General features: G+C 42.2%; 2 protein-coding genes across 2 annotated transcripts; both read left to right on the top strand.

Annotated features, from left to right (window-relative positions):
- Positions 1–4,808: 4,808 nt before the first annotated feature.
- Positions 4,809–5,717, top strand: LOC310925194 (odorant receptor 131-2-like; the record flags this gene model as incomplete). Its single annotated transcript, XM_083887076.1, has 1 exon — positions 4,809–5,717. The coding sequence occupies one exon, from the start codon at positions 4,809–4,811 to the stop codon at positions 5,715–5,717; it is 909 nt and encodes a 302-aa protein (XP_083743202.1).
- Positions 5,718–9,911: 4,194 nt separating this feature from the next.
- Positions 9,912–12,485, top strand: LOC310925193 (odorant receptor 131-2-like; the record flags this gene model as incomplete). Its single annotated transcript, XM_083887075.1, has 2 exons — positions 9,912–10,813; positions 12,392–12,485. The coding sequence occupies 2 exons, from the start codon at positions 9,912–9,914 to the stop codon at positions 12,483–12,485; spliced, it is 996 nt and encodes a 331-aa protein (XP_083743201.1).
- Between the last annotated feature and the right edge of the window lie 6,610 nt (positions 12,486–19,095).

The raw sequence follows: 19,095 nt of genomic DNA, 5'->3' as shown, positions 1-19,095 counted from the left end.
ACACGCAGAGGCTCTTATGTAGTCTGGAGATGTGGATGAGCTTAGCCTGGCAGGTTCATCTCAGGTCTGCAATAAATCAGTTTTACTTCCTGATCATGGGTATCGTAGTCGTGTTCTTGTACTTTAAAATAATGAAGGTGGCCAGAGCTGCATCAGGACAGAACAGGAAGTCATCATGGAAAGGCCTCAGAACTGTGGTTCTTCATGGCTTTCAGCTGTTCCTCTGTCTTTTCCAGCTGTTGTGTATTTTCATTGAAGCTGCTGTGCTTAAGATTAACCCGGTGGTCTATGTTCACCTCATGTACTTAAATTACATTGTGTTCATTCTCGCTGCGAGGTGTTTGAGTCCTCTCATTTACGGCCTCAGGGATGAAAAGTTTTTTGTTGCTCTGAGAAGCTTTGTTCTTTGCGGTTTGTATGAGAAACACAAATTAACTGTGACTGACCAGTGAAAACTACAGAATATAACACGTCTGCCTCTTTTTATTTCTGTTAAACACACTGAGTTCCTGCTGTGAATGAATGATGTGCTGTACACATTCATTTGAATTGTCTTGCTTTCATAGAAACAGCTAAATATCAAGTCATTATGGCAAGAACAGCATAAATGCTCAAATATCCAATGACACTGACACTGTTTAAACATAATCCTTGCAGATTTAAGAACAATATTTGTATATATTTCAGCCTCATTTTCATTGTTTGTGATCACTTTTTTTGCATCACTGTTGTGAAAATATTGTAAATTGTACAAACATTAAGACCAACTTCTGAAGTTATGCCTGTTTTGAAAATAAATGCTGTTATAAGCCAGGTTTTGGATGTACATGTGTGTATTAATACATGAACTGACACCTGACCTCTCACATGAATATACTGTATATCTACACATATATAGCTTTTAATGTTAAAATACAACATACTACTATTTAACAGTGAATTTATTATCAAAGTAATATATACATACTTCATACTGTATATATATAGTTTATATATATAGGTTATCCCTTTTTTTTGGTCTGCAAGGAAATAACATTTTCCTGCAGGTCCATTCTTTCCAAAATAGGACTTTTCAGAGACAAAAGACAACAGGGGAAGATGTATCAATAATTTTTCACAAGGGGTTTAAAATTGCGCATGGTGCTGTTTCTGTTCAGAGTTGAAATTATCATTATAGGCATATTCTAGGCATTACATTATGCTTATCGTTTAGGAATGTTTTTTGGCCCTGGTGAAGAGGTGAGCTCACCTCTGATGGGGATACATTGAGCATCATTTTATTACAACCAAATAAAATGATTAACATACACAACTCACCAAAAGTTATAGATGTTTGGCTTTTGGATTAAATTTCAGAATGCATCTAAAATGTATAATAACTTTTACAGGTGAATTTAAAGGGACACTGTGTAGTATTTATGGGTTTATATAACCCAAAATCCACTTTTTCATACATATTATGTGCTCCTGCATTGTCTAGTCGCTGTATAATATTCTTTGTTTCATTTTTGTAGTGTTTCAAAAAGTAATGTAAAATAACATGGTCGCGGGCCGCTACTGCGTTGCCACAACGCCATGTTTCTACTGGAGCCTGTAAGGACAAACGCGAGAGAACAAATCAAGCGTCTCTTTACTTGTAGCTGAAGTCCCGCCTCCACTCTCTCCGCTTCGTCTGCTACGGCCACGGTAGCTCCGCCCTCTCCCTCGCCTCACGAACCTCATCTGCTGACACGGAGAAAGACGACGAGGACGACATTTGACCGGCTGAGGACACCGTAGCGCTCAGGGAAGGGAGGGGGTGAGCAGAGGAGCAGTTCTTTGTTGTAAATTTCAGCCTTTCCTCTAGATGGCACTATAAACTACTTACTTCACCTTTAAAGGTCCCCTATTGTGCAAAATCAACTTTTTAATCTTTTAGTACTTATATTTGGGACTCAGTGGGCCATACCAGTCCCCAAAATGTGAAAAAACAAGACTCAGTCAAGTTTTAGTGGTATCACTTTGTGTAAGTATAGGCTATAAAACATGTGATGTTTACACTTCCCGACCAAGTGACGACAGTGCGGACATTTCACCGTGAATGTTGGCACCCTGCCAGGCAGAGTACTTCACAGAGTACTTCACAGAGTACTTCACAGCTCCACCGTAGCTCCCCCTTGTCCCTGTGAAATACGAGAGTGCAGGCGAGGTAGGAAGAGTGGTTGCACAGTGGAGCACAGTGTTTTACACAAACTTCTAGCCTCAGAGGACTTGTGTGTCCAGTGGATATATTTTATTTATGAAAAAAAGTTCACAAGCTTCACAAGCCCTTTGTTGTTGATCGTGTGTGTAAATTCCTATGCTGGAGGGACACCTTGAACGCACCAGTTACGTGCCTGCAGTTAGCGCGTGACATGTGTGGATCGGTGATATGAGGAGCACGCGTTTGAAAGCACTGCAGAAAGATGTAGATGTTGTCCTACATTTCTTCTCAACCAAAGGCTGCCTTTCTGTCGTGTTTCCACGTTCTCTCCTTGTGTTGTTGATCCACACACGTCAGTCGGAGCCGCAGTAACACTGGTGCGTTCAGGGTCTTTTTCTAGCATGGGAATTTACATACACGCTGCGCCACGCGGCGCATTAATCATTTTTCTTCGATTTTAATGTTTTTATGATCGCGAGAAGCCAAAATCGTGGTCACTCTATGCATTACGGTGAAACGCAGTGTATTATTTTGCTATATTACTTATTGATTATAATTCATTTTTGATTACTATAGAGGAGGAGGGCCTAGTATAAGCTATAAATGCTTTATCCCTCCTCCTACACCTGTTTTTATCTATTGTGTATCGCATTAAATATTATGTATTTTTTTTTCTGTGCAAATAAAACAAACAAACGGGTAAACGGACATTATTATGGGGTATATGGAGCGGGGGTTGTGACGACGGTGCATGACAATAGGTGATAAGTGGCGACAGTATGGCTGTGGATAGTAAGTTAGATCGACACTCCCCTGGAAGCAGTGGATGTGTGTTTACCTGGGTCTCATTCACATGTAAATGATCAGGCACAAAACCGAGCGTTCTGAAAAAGGCTGTTTTGGCAGAGTTATTGAACTGTTATTGTGCTTCATCCTTATGATATTTTGACTAAAGCATGACACAGACATTGTGAATTTCTCTGTGAGATGAATAAAGTATCTATCTATCTATCTATCTATCTATCTATCTATCTATCTATCTATCTATCTATCTATCTATCTATCTATGTTCATTAGGGCACCAGGGCCTAGTTTAACTTGGGTTAATAGGGTATAATTTGGGACCTTTGAGTTAACCTTCTCTAAACTTTTGAATGCACATGTCCAATTGTTCAATGTTTCAGTACTTATTGATTAACATGCTGTTCTCCAACAAGGTGATTAACTGCAAAAATCCCAACAACTCTCTGGTTCAGTGACAATTTGTATTCAAACAGTCGTCTTCATCACGATGTTCAAAGTTTGTCATGAGACCAAGACAACACTTTAAAAATGTATCAAGTTATTGAGATGTTTTGTTGTGGTATTGCCACCACTGTTGTTAGCACTCACTTGAGATAAAAAAATAACTGTTGCATTCTTCTACTTAAATGCCCTACTTTACATGGTAGAATATCACTGTGGCATGGACTTTTCACAGGGATATTCATGTTTCTTTCATACCACCAACCAGACCTATCAACCAAGCTAACGTCGGCCGCATACGAAGGAGTCGACGTAGACTGTTTGAATTGGGACAGCCTATGTCGCTGTACTGTGATGCATTTAGACGACATCCAGCAGACGAATCCACACCCTGTAGGGTCCAGCCCATTAATTGGGAGACGGTGTTGTGTTCGCATAGCGTAGCAATATGTTAGCATGAGCAACATGCAGTGTAATGTAAATAACTGCTGTGTTAATGTTGCTGTGCAGACGAGCTCTTGATAAATCCAGTCAGTGATTTACCAAGAGTTAACCATGAAATCTGTTACTTGTGTTTGTTCCCATCACTCAGGCTTCTTCTGTTCGCTGTGAGCTCATTTTCGAGCAGCGATTCACCACCGCTCACTCACTGTATATTGGTTTTCAAACTTTTTATACCAGGTATTTCCAAAGAAAATATTGTAGCGTCCTGTGAGGGCTCGGATAAGAATGGATTCACAAACAAGCTGACGTGTAGAAGAGTTGTAAAATGCGTTCACAATTTAGCATTATGTGGTTCGACAGTATTTACTTGAAATAATAAAGAGAATGTTGGCTACATGAGGAGGTTGGTGCAGGGAGAGACTTCTGTCCTGTTGGGCTGTTATTGTATTGTTCAAAATATAATCTATAAAATGTTTCATAATCCAAATGTATGATGTAAACAGTAATGGGAAAAAAATGTTTCTCTTACTCACAAACACAGTAACTGTAGTAACCATCACCTGTGAGGTTTGTCGTTGATGACAACACTGGTGAATAAACTTGTGATGTGTTGCAGTTACTGTTATAAAGTCTTCACACACAGTTGTTGCTCACTGTGCTGCACAGAGCTCAGCAGGAAACACTGACTGTGAACCACTTTTCAGGAACGGTTTTGGTAAACTGAGAACGGTTTGGTAAACTGAGTCTCCAGATTAATTGTATTTACACATGAGAAACTAAAATGATGTGCATGTTTTTATAATCAGTTTTAACCTGTTGATTCAAAATGACCTTTATTGAATTCTTGAATTATTTTTTATCTTTTGTTGGAGCTAAATGACTCGTAGCTGTGTTTCTTTAAAAATGCACATTTGGCTTTAACTGAAAACGACAGAAAATGGCAGCCAATAACACTACACTGTATGCAAACAATGACTTAATTGCAGTTCAATTTATCATATTACTTTTCCTTTGCATCAACTTTTCGCTGATCACAGTCTTTTTCATGAAGGATTTCTTCTACACATCCATGCGCTACATCTTCTTTGCACTGACTCTCATGTCTGATTGTGTGATTTTAATCGTGAGTAATATTCTGCTCCTTTCAATGTACTTTCAATTCCCCATACCGGTGTCAGCGTGTCTTGTCTTGTATTTGAGTGGTTCTTTTTACGCTATAGTCACTCCAGTGACTCTGACAGCGATGACATTGGAATGCTTCGTGGCCATTTGCATGCCACTGCGACACGGAGAGATGTGCTCCACACGCAGCGCTCTGCACTGCATCATCATCATTCACTGCATCAGCGCTCTGCCCGATGTGATTTTTCTCTCCAGCTTCTTTGCGACTGCGAGCCACAGCTACTACACCCAGAGGCTCTTATGTGTTGTGGAGAGCTTCATCATACACGCCTGGCAGGGTCATCTTAGGGCTGCAATAAGTCAGTTTTACTTCCTGATCATGTGTATCGTAATCATGTTCTCGTACTTTCAAATAATGAAGGTGGCCAGAGCTGCATCAGGACAGAACAGGAAGTCATCATGGAAAGGCCTCAGAACTGTGGTTCTTCATGGCTTTCAGCTGTTCCTCTGTCTTTTCCAGCTGTGGTGTCCTTTCATTCAAGCTGCTGTGCTTAAGATTAACCCGGTGGTCTATGTTAAGCTCAGGTACTTTAATTACATCGTGTTCATTCTCGCTGCGAGGTGTTTGAGTCCTCTCATTTACGGCCTCAGGGATGAAAAGTTTTTTGTTGCTCTGAGAAGCTTTGTTCTTTGTGGTTTGTATGAGAAACACTTGTCAAATTAATTGTGACTGACCAGTGAAAACTACAGAATATAACACATCTGCCTCTTTTTATTTCTGTTAAACACACTGAGTTCCTGCTGTGAATGAATGATGTGCTGTACACATACATTTGAATTGTCTTGCTTTCATAGAAACAGCTAAATATCAAGTCATTATGGCAAGAACAACATAAATGCTCAAATATATGTGTCCAATGACACTGACACTTTATTTAAATCAATGTAAACATAATCCTTGCAGATTTAAGAACAATATTTGTACATATTGCAGCTTCATTTTTAATTGTTTGTGATCACTTTTTATGCATCACTGTTGTGAAAATATTGTGAATGTACAAACATTAAGACCAACTTCTGAAGTTATGCCTGTTTTGAAAATAAATGCTGTTATAAGCCAGGTTTTGGATGTACATGTGTGTATTAATACATGAACTGACACCTGACCTCTCACATGAATATACTGTATATCTACACATATAAAGCTTTTAATGTTAAAATATTAAAATACAACATACTACTATTTAACAGTGTATTTCTTATCAAAAAATATTATCATTATTATTTTTATTATTATATTATATTTTTTATGGACACATCTTTCATCTCTCCATCCCCCTTCTCCTCCGCCTCTCTCTGTTGCCTCATGTCTTCCCTGAGGAGGTCGATCACTTCACCCTCCCCATCCCTCTTCCTTTTCTGTTGCCTCCTCTGAGGTCTTTCTTCATCCTCCACTTCACACACTGCTGAACTTGACCCAGGTCTGTCCTCAGGGATGAAGGCGATAAGGTCAGGCAGCAGTGACACTTACAATCCTGAAACAGATGATTCAATCATTAAAGTCAACAAAAACAACAATGAAAGAAATGTTGAAAAAGTATATTATTAATGCTCATGATAAAACAAATATAATGTCAAACACTGAACATACTTAATGTAAAGTTAAAGGGGAAATAAGTAGTTTATAGTGCCATCTAGAGGAAAGGCTGAAATTTACGACAAAGACCTGCTGCTCTGCTCACCCCCTCCCTTCCCTGAGCGCTACGGTATCCGCAGCTGGTCAAATGTCGTCCTCGTCGTCTTTCTCCGTGTCAGCAGATGAGGTTCGTGAGGTGAGGGAGAGGGCGGAGCTACCGTGGCCGTAGCAGACGAAGCGGAGAGAGAGGAGGCGGGACTTCCGCTACAAGTAAAGAGACGCTTGATTTTTTCTCTCGCGTTTGTCCTTACAGGCTCCAGTAGAGACATGGCGTCTCGCTGCTAACAGTGGCTATGCAACCGCGGTCATGTTATTTAACATGACTTTTTGAAACACTACGAAAATGAAACAAAAACTATTATACAGCGACTAGACAATGCAGGAGCACATAATATGTATAAAAAAGTGGATTTTGGGTTATATAAACCCATAAATACTACATATTGTACCTTTAAGTAATACATACATACTACTTACTGTGACATGGATTTCTTTTAAGATGGCAAGAAGGACACGGACATTGAACTTTGCATTCAAAGGAACATTTTATTGAAGGCTGTATTGTACACAGAATGGGGAGTCATGAAAACAATGACGAACCTGAGTCATGGTGCCACATAACTGTCAACATGCACACACTACACACACAGAGAACTCGGCGAAATAACCACTATAACAGCACACAGACTCAGCTGATATCTGCCCCAAAGCATGCTGGGAAAACCCAGTCCCCACGCTACACAGCTCCCACCTAGCTGTTAGGTGTCCCCAGCAACCCCTGTGTCCACCACAAAGTCTTGAAGATGTTGGGGAGGGTAAAGATGTCGTTGGGGCCGCCCCGTAGCCTCTGTGGTGAGATCCGGCAAGTTGATGACCTGAGGTGAGCCTGAGTTCTCTTCTTCAGATGGCACCAGTGGTTGGTAGGGTCCCAGCCGGTCACGGTGGAGCACTACGACCCTGTTCCTCTTGATCAGTCGCACCCGGTTCACGACATCTGACAGTCTCTCAAGGACCGTACAAGGACCAGTCCAATGGCTCATTAGTTTGGGTGAGAGGCCCCTCTTCCTCTCCGGACTGTAGACCGACACCTGCGCCCCGGGAGTAAAGTCCTGGCCCTTAGAGCAGGAGTCATATGTGCGTTGAAGTGCCCCATAGGAGTGTTGAAAGCCGTCTTCCATTAATCACCTTCTCGGATTCGGACAAGGTGGTAGGTGTTGCGTAAGTCCAGTTTGGAGAACAGTTGCGCCTTACTCAGGGGACTGAAAGCGGCGTCCAACAGGGGAAGGGCGTATCAGTTCTTTACAGTGATATCGTTCAGGCCCCTGTAGTCAATGCAGTGTCTCAGTGAGCCGTCCTTCTTCTGGACAAAGAAGAACCCTGCACCGACGGGAGAGGAGGAGGGACGAATCAGTCCGGCAGCCAAGGACTGATTCACATAATTCTCCATACTTTGCCTCTCAGTTCCTGACAAATTGGAGCGGCATCTAGAAGGTAAGGTTGCACCGGGAAGGAGGTCAATGCCGCAGTCGTAAGGATGATGGGGCGGCAGTGAGAGGGCCCGGTCCTTGGAGAACGCCTCTCCCAAGTCGTGATACACCTCGGGAACAGGTTGCAAGTCAAACACGAGAGAATATTGAAACAAAAAACTAGAGCATTTGTTAAGTTCCTCGAAGAAACGTTCAGGTATGGGAACGTAGGGTTCCCGTGCAGACACGACGGAAGCCGAAGAGGAAGGAATGGCGTAGATCGGTGGAGAAGTGGGTGAAAGCGGATAAAGCAGCGAATTAAGGCTAGCAGCTAGCTCTTTAACAGATGATACGATGTCCGATAATAAGATGTCATGTCTACCGATGACTTCGCCTTGAGCTGCTCACGTTTGCCTGACTGCTTCTCTGTCTGCAGGGTCCATTTATGGTCAGTTCGTAATGTTTCGATCTATTAGGAAAGATCGAACGGTGAACGAGAACTGAGCTGGGGTGGAGCCGTGCAGGTGGAGAGATCACCAGCGTCATTCTGAATGTAGGTCAATCACGCCTCCTGCAGAGAGAGAGAGAGAAGACCAGGAAGCAGGGAAAACACCAGGAATGTGCTTGGAATGTGAAAGTGAGTGTGGGTGAGAGTGTGGATCGTGACACATTGTTTGTGATCACTTTTTATGCATCACTGTTGTGAAAATATTGTGAATGTACAAACATTATGACCATCTTGTGAAGTTATGCCTGTTTTGAAAATAAATGCTGATATGAGCCAGGTTTTGGATGCACGTGTGTATTAATATATAAACTGACACCTGACCTCTCACATGAATATACATTATATCTACAGTTTATACATATATAGTTTTTAATGTTAAAACGTTAAAATACAACATAGTACTATTTAAGAGGTTTGCAAATACTTTCAACTATTATGATGGGAAATGTCAAGTCATTCCTAGATACTTTTTGTTTTTTTGAAGAAAGTCAGCTCACTGTCAAAGTACTGTACAAGAGTCTAAGAACATTGGCAGGAGAATTATGGCTTACTCAAAAACACCAGGTTTCTCAATCCAGCCTGTAAGTAGCAGTGGTGAAAACATCTACTGCATCTATGCAAATATTAAGAATGCTTTATGCATATTCTAACATAAAAATAAAAACCTGTCTATTCTACCTTTAACCATGTAACATTTACACATTAGTATTAGTTTAATGGCAGTTTAAAATGTAAAAGGCTGCTATTGTTTATATGTAACATATGTCCCCTTTAAATATCCTTAATAAGGAGGTCCTGAAATATTTCGTAAACTCAAACGTGACGTAAACAGTGAGTGGGGAAAAAAACTTTTATTTACTCAAAAAGACGGTTACTATAGTTACCATCGCCTGTGAGGTTTGTCGTTGATGACAACACTGGTGAATAGACTTGCGACGTGTTGTAGTTACTGTTATAAAGTCTTCACACACAGTTGTTGCTCACTGTGCTGCACAGAGCTCAGCAGGAAACACTGACTGTGAACAACCTTTCAGGAAGGGTTTGGTAAACTGAGTCTTGTGTCTTTGGATTTATTGCATTGGAGAAACTAAAATGATGCTCATGTTTTTATCATCAATTTTAACCAGTTGATTCAAAATGACATTTATTGAGCTCTTGAATTATTTTAGATCTTTTGTTGGAGCTAAATGACTCGTATCTGTGTATCTTTAAAAATGCACATTTGGATTTAACTGAAAACCACAATAAATGGCAGCCAATGACTCTTCAGTGCGTGTGATCGACGACAAGATGATTATAGTTCAGGTTCTCATATCACTTTTCCTTTGCATCAACTTTTTGCTGATCACAGTCTTTTTCATGAAGGATTTCTTCTACACATCCATGCGCTACATCTTCTTTGCACTGACTCTCATGTCTGATTGTGTGATTTTAATCCTGAGTGATGTTCTGCTCCTTTTCTTTCACTTTGAATTGAACATACATATGTCATTGTGCCTTATTGTGTATGTGGCTGTGTCTTTATACACTTTTGTCACTCCGGTGACTCTGACAGCGATGACGCTGGAACGCTTTGTGGCCATTTGCATGCCACTGCGACACGTAGAGATGTGCTCCACACGCAGCGCTCTGCACTGCATCCTCATCATTCATGGTGTCAGCGCTCTGCCCTGGATGGTTTCTGTCTCCATCTTCTTTGCTTCTGCGAGCCACAGCTTTTACACAAAAAGCGACATTTGTTTTGCAGAGAAGTTCATCTTCCACACCTGGCAGGGTCATCTTAGGTCTGCAATAAGTCAGTTTTACTTCCTGATCATGTTTATTGTAATCATGTTCTCATACTTTAAAATAATGAAGGTGGCCAGAGCTGCATCAGGACAGAACAGGAAGTCATCATGGAAAGGCCTCAGAACTGTGGTTCTTCATGGCTTTCAGCTGTTCCTCTGTCTTTTCCAGCTGTGGTGTATTTTCATTGAAGCCGCTGTGCTTCAGATTTACCCGATGGTCTACATTAAAGTCAGGTACTTTAATTACATTGTGTTCATTCTTTCTCCGAGGTGTTTGAGTCCTCTCATTTACGGCCTCAGGGATGAAAAGTTTTTTGTTGCTCTGAGAAGCTTTGTTCTTTGTGGTCTGTATAAAATACAATTGTCATATTAATTGTGACTGACCAGTGAAAACTACAGAATATAACACGTCTGCCTCTTTTTATTTCTGTAAAACACACTGAGTTACTGCTGTGAATGAATGATGTGCTGTACAAATTCATTTGAATTGTCTTTCCTTCATAGAAACAGCTAATTATCAAGTCATTATGGCAAGAACAACATAAATGCTCAAATATCCAATGACACTGAAACTTTCTTTCAATCAATGAAAACATAATCCTTGCAGATTTAAGAACAATATTTGTACATATTTCAACCTCAGCTGCAGGATCTCTCTTTTCATTGCTTGTGATCACTTTTCATGCATCACTGTTGGGAAAATATTGTGAATGTACAAACATTAAGACCAACTTCTGAAGTTATGCCTGTTTTGAAATAAATGCTGTTGTAAGCCAGGTTTTTGATGTACATGTGTGTATTAATATATAAACTGACACCATTACTCACTGAGTTAGCGTGACCTCTCACACGAATATACAGTATATCTATAGTATATACATATATAGCTTTTAATGTTTAAATATTAAAATACAAGTTACTACTATTTAACAGTGTATTCATTATCAAAAAATTAGGGCTGTCAAAATTAACGATTAACGCAGGATGATTAAATTGTGGAATTAATGCGTTAATCATTAACGCACTTTCTCACTTTCATTGCGCTACCGGTAGACGTGCAGTTTATGAACAGGCAAGGCAGGCAACTGCTTGGGGCCCCGAACCGATAGCGGGCAGCCGACACTCAGAGCCTAAATCCATCAGTGACCATCCGCATCCCCGTCCCCATTAAACAACAATGGTTGATTTGCAATGACATCTCTGTAGGAAACCTCCCTAAAGGGGCCCCACGTCACCTCACGTTAACCTGTGTGAAGTTATCGTTCTGCAAGTTGTAAATGAAGCTGAAGGAAAATTAAGAGGAGTTATCAATCAATGAAGTTGATAAGGACAGGCAGCAGTGACACTTTCAATCCTAAGTTTTTTTTTTAAATTAAAGTCAACAAAAACAACAAGGAAAGAAATGTTTAAAAAGTATATTATTAATGCTCATGATAAAACAAATATAATGTCAAACACTGAACATACTTAATGTAAAGTTAAGTAATACATACATACTACATACTGTGACATGGTTTTCTTTTAAGATGGCAAGAAGGACACGGACATCGAACTTTGCATTCAAAGGAACATTTTATTGAAGGCTGTATTGTACACAGAATGGGGAGTCATGAAAACAATGACGAACCTGAGTCATGGTTCCACATAACTGTCTTTGAATAACAATAAAGAACAAGCCACAGAACATGAACATGCACATACTACACACACAGATAACTCAGCGAAATAACCACTATAACATCACACAGACTCAGCTGATATCTGCCCCAAAGCATGCTGGGAAAACCCAGTCCCCACGCTACACAGCTCCCACCTAGCTGTTAGGTGTCCCCAGCAACCTCTGTGTCCACCACAAAGTCTTGAAGATGTTGGGGAGGGTGAATATGTCGTTGGGGCCGCCCCGTAGCCTCTGTGGTGAGATCTGGTTGTTCTCTTCTTCAGATGGCACCAGTGGTTGGTAGGGCGCCAGCCGGTCACGGTGGAGTACTACGACCCTGTTCCTCTTGATCAGTCGCACCCGGTTCACCACATCTGACAGTACAAGGACCAGTCCAATGGCTCATTAGTTTGTGTGAGAGGCCCCTCTTCCTCTCCGGACTGTAGACCCACACCTGGCCCTTGGAGTGAGAGTCATATGTGTGTTTCTGTCGGCATCCAGCATCCGTAAGTGCCGGCCTGGTCATCTTGTGCACACTTCGCAGCCGTTCCCGGAGATGATAATAGTAGTACAGGCTGGGCGCACCTGCCACCTCTGGTTCCGAAGGTAGTCCGAACACCAGATCCACAGGGGTGTGTAGCTCTCGTCCGAACATGAGAGCTGCAGGGGTGAATTTGGTGGACTCCTGGACAGCCGTTCTGTACAGCCGTTCTGTATGAACCAGATGTTCTGGTTCACCAGGCACTTAACAGTGGTGGCCGCACTCTGATCATAAGCTTCAGGCCACTTGATAAAATAGTCCATGGCAACCACAATGTAACAGTTACCTTGTTCAGTGACAGGGAATGGACCAAGGATGTCAACAGCCACCCGCTCCATGGGAGCCCCCACCTGATATTGCTGTAGGGGAGCATGTGAGCGCTGGGTTGGTCCCTTTTTGGCAGTACAGGTGTAACACTGATGCACAAAGATTTCTACATCTTGACCGCATCCTGGCCAGTATAACCGTGACCGTAAACGATGAGTCTTGGTGACCCCAAAATAATCTGCACCCACTGAACCATGAACCAGCTGGAGAACAGTGTCGCAAAGCCCGTGGGACACCAACAGCTGGAAGACTTCACGAATGCCATCAGGGGTTTTCCAGCGGCGGTGTAGAAATCCGTCATGTACGGTAAGTGCAGACCACTGGGAGTACAGGGCTTCGGTCTCTGTGTCAAGGGCAGACAGCTGTCCAGCTCGGCCTTTGACCCGCCCCCACCCAGCCCAAGACAGGGGAGAGAGTAGGGTATTGCCTCTGGTCATGCCGAAACCGGTCAGGGTCCAGGTCCATGGGGCCTGATGGAGGCCAAAGGAGGCCCGCCACCAGCTGCTGAGGGACTTCGCAGAGCAGCCATCCGAGGAGTAACTGCACCCCGCTCCTCCGCACGCTAGCACTGCCGACAGTCTTCTTCCACACATAGGTGTCAAAATAATGCATCAGCATTTGTGTGCAGTCGCCCGGCCCGGTGGCGAATCATAAAGTTGAAAGTCATTATCCTGAAGTATCTAAAGCCATCTTGCAAGTTGTCCTTCAGGCTCTTTGAAATTGAGGAGCCAGGCGATCGATGCATGATCGGTGCGCAAGAGGAACTTTTTCCCATAGATATATGGTCGATAGTGGCGGAGGTCTAGGATCACAGCCAGCAGCTCTCGACAGGTGACACAGCCCACCTGCTCACCATGCTCCCCTTCCTGAGTAGGCCAACACTGGTGAGTGCTAACAGGAGATGTGCGAAAGCATGGGCACAATCCTCACTCCAGCAAAACACTTGTCCTTTCTGTGTCAACCGGTGCAAGGGGCTGGCAATAGTGGCAAAGTCCTTCAAAAAACATTGGTAATATGTAGCAAGGCCCAGGAAACTCCGTAGCTCCCGTTATTGTGTGGTAGGGGCCAATTGCTCACTGCTGCAACCTTGGGCGTATCGGTGGACACCCCTGCAGCACTGACCAAATGTCCCAGGAAGAATGTCTCCCGCTGAAACAGGTGACACTTCTTGGGATGAAGGCGTAATCCGGCTCAACTAATGGCGCCAAAAACTGCCTCAATGTTGGAAAGCTCAGCCTCAAAGTTGGTTGCATGGATGAGGAGATCGTCAGGTAGACCACACATTGCTGCCGGGATATGTCCGCCAAGACCCTCTCCATTATGCACTCAAAGGTAGCCAGAGCATTGCAAAAGCCAAAGGGAATCACCTTGAACTGCCATAGCCCTTGGTCAATAGAGAAGACGGTCTTAGGGTGTGCATCCAGTGCCAACTCCACTTGCCAATAATCACTCTGAAGGTCAAGGGTGCTGAACCAACTGGACCCTGCAACCCAGTCGAGGGCATCATCCAACCGGGGCAGTGGGTAGGAGTCTTTACGAGTGACTTTGTTGAGGCGGCGGTAATCTACACAGAACCACCAGGCGCCGTCTTTCTTTTTAACCAAAACCACCGGAGCCTCCCAGGGTCTAGTGGATGGCTCAATGACTCTAGCCTCTGAGTTTCTCCTCTGCCACCACTCACTTGGCAAGGGCCAGGCGAGCCGAGTTTTCCAAACCGTTGCAGCTCCGGAGATCATCTATTGCCTGTTTGGTCTCATATGACGGCGGCTGCGGAGGTTGAAGGATCCGGTTCACTGTGACAGTGGGTGTGGAGACGCAGTTGTTGTCCCCTGTCTCCGACACAACACGCTACAATACTGTATGCAAACTGTATATATATATTTTTTATTATCCCCTTTTTTTTTGCCTACAAGGGAGTAATGTTTTAATGCAGGTCCAATCTTTCCAAAATAGGACTATTCAGAGACAAAAGACAACAGGGGAAGATGTATCAGTAATGTTTCCCAAAGGGGTTTTAAATTACGCATGGTGCTGTTTCCGTTCAGAGTTGAAATGATAATTATAGGCATATTCTAGGCATTACATTATGCTTATCTTTTAGACCTGTCCTTCCCAACCAAGCTAACGTCGGCCACATACGAAGGAGTCGAAGTAGACCGTTTGAATTGGGACAGCCTATGTCGCTGTACTGTGATGCATTTAGACGACATCCAGCCGACGAATCTAGCCGACACCCTGTAGGGTCCAGTGCCTTAATTGGGAGACGGTGTTGCGTTAGCATACCGTAGCAATAATTATGTTAGCATGAGCAACAAGCAGTGTAATGTAAATAACTGCTGTGTTAATGTTGCTGTGCAGACGAGCTCTTGGTAAATCCAGTCAATGATTTACCAAGAGTTGACCATGAAATCTGTTACTTGTGTTTGTTCCCATCACTCAGGCTTCTTCTGCTCGCTGTGAGCTCATTTCCTAGCAGCGATTCACCACCGCTCACTCTTTGGATCTGTGGGGATCTGGTAAAATGCTCACGCGAGCCTGTCTCCAACTGTTTTGGAACAACAAAACTGATTTATCAGTTGTTTTGTTTATTGGTTTTCAAAATTTTTATACCAGGTATTTCCAAAGAAAATATTGTAGCGTCACAGCTACTACACGCAGAGGCTCTTATGTAGTCTGGAGATGTGGATGAGCTTAGCCTGGCAGGTTCATCTCAGGTCTGCAATAAATCAGTTTTACTTCCTGATCATGGGTATCGTAGTCGTGTTCTTGTACTTTAAAATAATGAAGGTGGCCAGAGCTGCATCAGGACAGAACAGGAAGTCATCATGGAAAGGCCTCAGAACTGTGGTTCTTCATGGCTTTCAGCTGTTCCTCTGTCTTTTCCAGCTGTTGTGTATTTTCATTGAAGCTGCTGTGCTTAAGATTAACCCGGTGGTCTATGTTCACCTCATGTACTTAAATTACATTGTGTTCATTCTCGCTGCGAGGTGTTTGAGTCCTCTCATTTACGGCCTCAGGGATGAAAAGTTTTTTGTTGCTCTGAGAAGCTTTGTTCTTTGCGGTTTGTATGAGAAACACAAATTAACTGTGACTGACCAGTGAAAACTACAGAATATAACACGTCTGCCTCTTTTTATTTCTGTTAAACACACTGAGTTCCTGCTGTGAATGAATGATGTGCTGTACACATTCATTTGAATTGTCTTGCTTTCATAGAAACAGCTAAATATCAAGTCATTATGGCAAGAACAGCATAAATGCTCAAATATCCAATGACACTGACACTGTTTAAACATAATCCTTGCAGATTTAAGAACAATATTTGTATATATTTCAGCCTCATTTTCATTGTTTGTGATCACTTTTTTTGCATCACTGTTGTGAAAATATTGTAAATTGTACAAACATTAAGACCAACTTCTGAAGTTATGCCTGTTTTGAAAATAAATGCTGTTATAAGCCAGGTTTTGGATGTACATGTGTGTATTAATACATGAACTGACACCTGACCTCTCACATGAATATACTGTATATCTACACATATATAGCTTTTAATGTTAAAATACAACATACTACTATTTAACAGTGAATTTATTATCAAAAAAATATTATTATTATTATTATTATATTATAATTTTTATGGACACATCTTTCATCTCTCCATCCATTTCTCCTCCGCCTCTCTCTGTTGCCTCATGTCTTCCCTGAGGAGGTCGATCACTTCACCCTCCCCATCCCTCTTCCTTTTCTGTTGCCTCCTCTGAGGTCTTTCTTCATCCTCCACTTCACACACTGCTGAACTTGACCCAGGTCTGTCCTCAGGGATGAAGGCGATAAGGTCAGGCGGAGCAATGGACTGCTTCTGTCCCAGCACCTCATCCATGAGGACATACCAGGGCAAAGTTGCAGCAGTGGGCTTCCTGATCACTCCTTCCCGTGATCCTGGACACTTGCAATACTGAAACAGCGGATTCAATCATTAAAGTCAACAAAAACAACAATGAATGAAATGTTTAAAAAGTATATTATTAATGCTCATGATAAAACAAATATAATGTAAAACACTGTGAACAGACTTATCAAAGTAATATATACATACTTCATACTGTATATATATAGTTTATATATATAGGTTATCCCTTTTTTTTGGTCTGCAAGGAAATAACATTTTCCTGCAGGTCCATTCTTTCCAAAATAGGACTTTTCAGAGACAAAAGACAACAGGGGAAGATGTATCAATAATTTTTCACAAGGGGTTTAAAATTGCGCATGGTGCTGTTTCTGTTCAGAGTTGAAATTATCATTATAGGCATATTCTAGGCATTACATTATGCTTATCGTTTAGGAATGTTTTTTGGCCCTGGTGAAGAGGTGAGCTCACCTCTGATGGGGATACATTGAGCATCATTTTATTACAACCAAATAAAATGATTAACATACACAACTCACCAAAAGTTATAGATGTTTGGCTTTTGGATTAAATTTCAGAATGCATCTAAAATGTATAATAACTTTTACAGGTGAATTTAAAGGGACACTGTGTAGTATTTATGGGTTTATATAACCCAAAATCCACTTTTTCATACATATTATGTGCTCCTGCATTGTCTAGTCGCTGTATAATATTCTTTGTTTCATTTTTGTAGTGTTTCAAAAAGTAATGTAAAATAACATGGTCGCGGGCCGCTACTGCGTTGCCACAACGCCATGTTTCTACTGGAGCCTGTAAGGACAAACGCGAGAGAACAAATCAAGCGTCTCTTTACTTGTAGCTGAAGTCCCGCCTCCACTCTCTCCGCTTCGTCTGCTACGGCCACGGTAGCTCCGCCCTCTCCCTCGCCTCACGAACCTCATCTGCTGACACGGAGAAAGACGACGAGGACGACATTTGACCGGCTGAGGACACCGTAGCGCTCAGGGAAGGGAGGGGGTGAGCAGAGGAGCAGTTCTTTGTTGTAAATTTCAGCCTTTCCTCTAGATGGCACTATAAACTACTTACTTCACCTTTAAAGGTCCCCTATTGTGCAAAATCAACTTTTTAATCTTTTAGTACTTATATTTGGGACTCAGTGGGCCATACCAGTCCCCAAAATGTGAAAAAACAAGACTCAGTCAAGTTTTAGTGGTTTCACTTTGTGTAAGTATAGGCTATAAAACATGTGATGTTTACACTTCCCGACCAAGTGACGACAGTGCGGACATTTCACCGTGAATGTTGGCACCCTGCCAGGCAGAGTACTTCACAGAGTACTTCACAGAGTACTTCACAGCTCCACCGTAGCTCCCCCTTGTCCCTGTGAAATACGAGAGTGCAGGCGAGGTAGGAAGAGTGGTTGCACAGTGGAGCACAGTGTTTTACACAAACTTCTAGCCTCAGAGGACTTGTGTGTCCAGTGGATATATTTTATTTATGAAAAAAAGTTCACAAGCTTCACAAGCCCTTTGTTGTTGATCGTGTGTGTAAATTCCTATGCTGGAGGGACACCTTGAACGCACCAGTTACGTGCCTGCAGTTAGCGCGTGACATGTGTGGATCGGTGATATGAGGAGCACGCGTTTGAAAGCACTGCAGAAAGATGTAGATGTTGTCCTACATTTCTTCTCAACCAAAGGCTGCCTTTCTGTCGTGTTTCCACGTTCTCTCCTTGTGTTGTTGATCCACACACGTCAGTCGGAGCCGCAGTAACACTGGTGCGTTCAGGGTCTTTTTCTAGCATGGGAATTTACATACACGCTGCGCCACGCGGCGCATTAATCATTTTTCTTCGATTTTAATGTTTTTATGATCGCGAGAAGCCAAAATCGTGGTCACTCTATGCATTACGGTGAAACGCAGTGTATTATTTTGCTATATTACTTATTGATTATAATTCATTTTTGATTACTATAGAGGAGGAGGGCCTAGTATAAGCTATAAATGCTTTATCCCTCCTCCTACACCTGTTTTTATCTATTGTGTATCGCATTAAATATTATGTATTTTTTTTTCTGTGCAAATAAAACAAACAAACGGGTAAACGGACATTATTATGGGGTATATGGAGCGGGGGTTGTGACGACGGTGCATGACAATAGGTGATAAGTGGCGACAGTATGGCTGTGGATAGTAAGTTAGATCGA

This window comes from Microchirus variegatus (assembly GCF_963457635.1).
Source record: "Microchirus variegatus genome assembly, chromosome: 3".
Lineage (NCBI taxonomy): Eukaryota > Metazoa > Chordata > Actinopteri > Pleuronectiformes > Soleidae > Microchirus > Microchirus variegatus.
The sequence above is the reverse complement of the archived record's forward strand: the minus strand, read 5'-3'. Positions and strand labels throughout refer to the sequence as shown.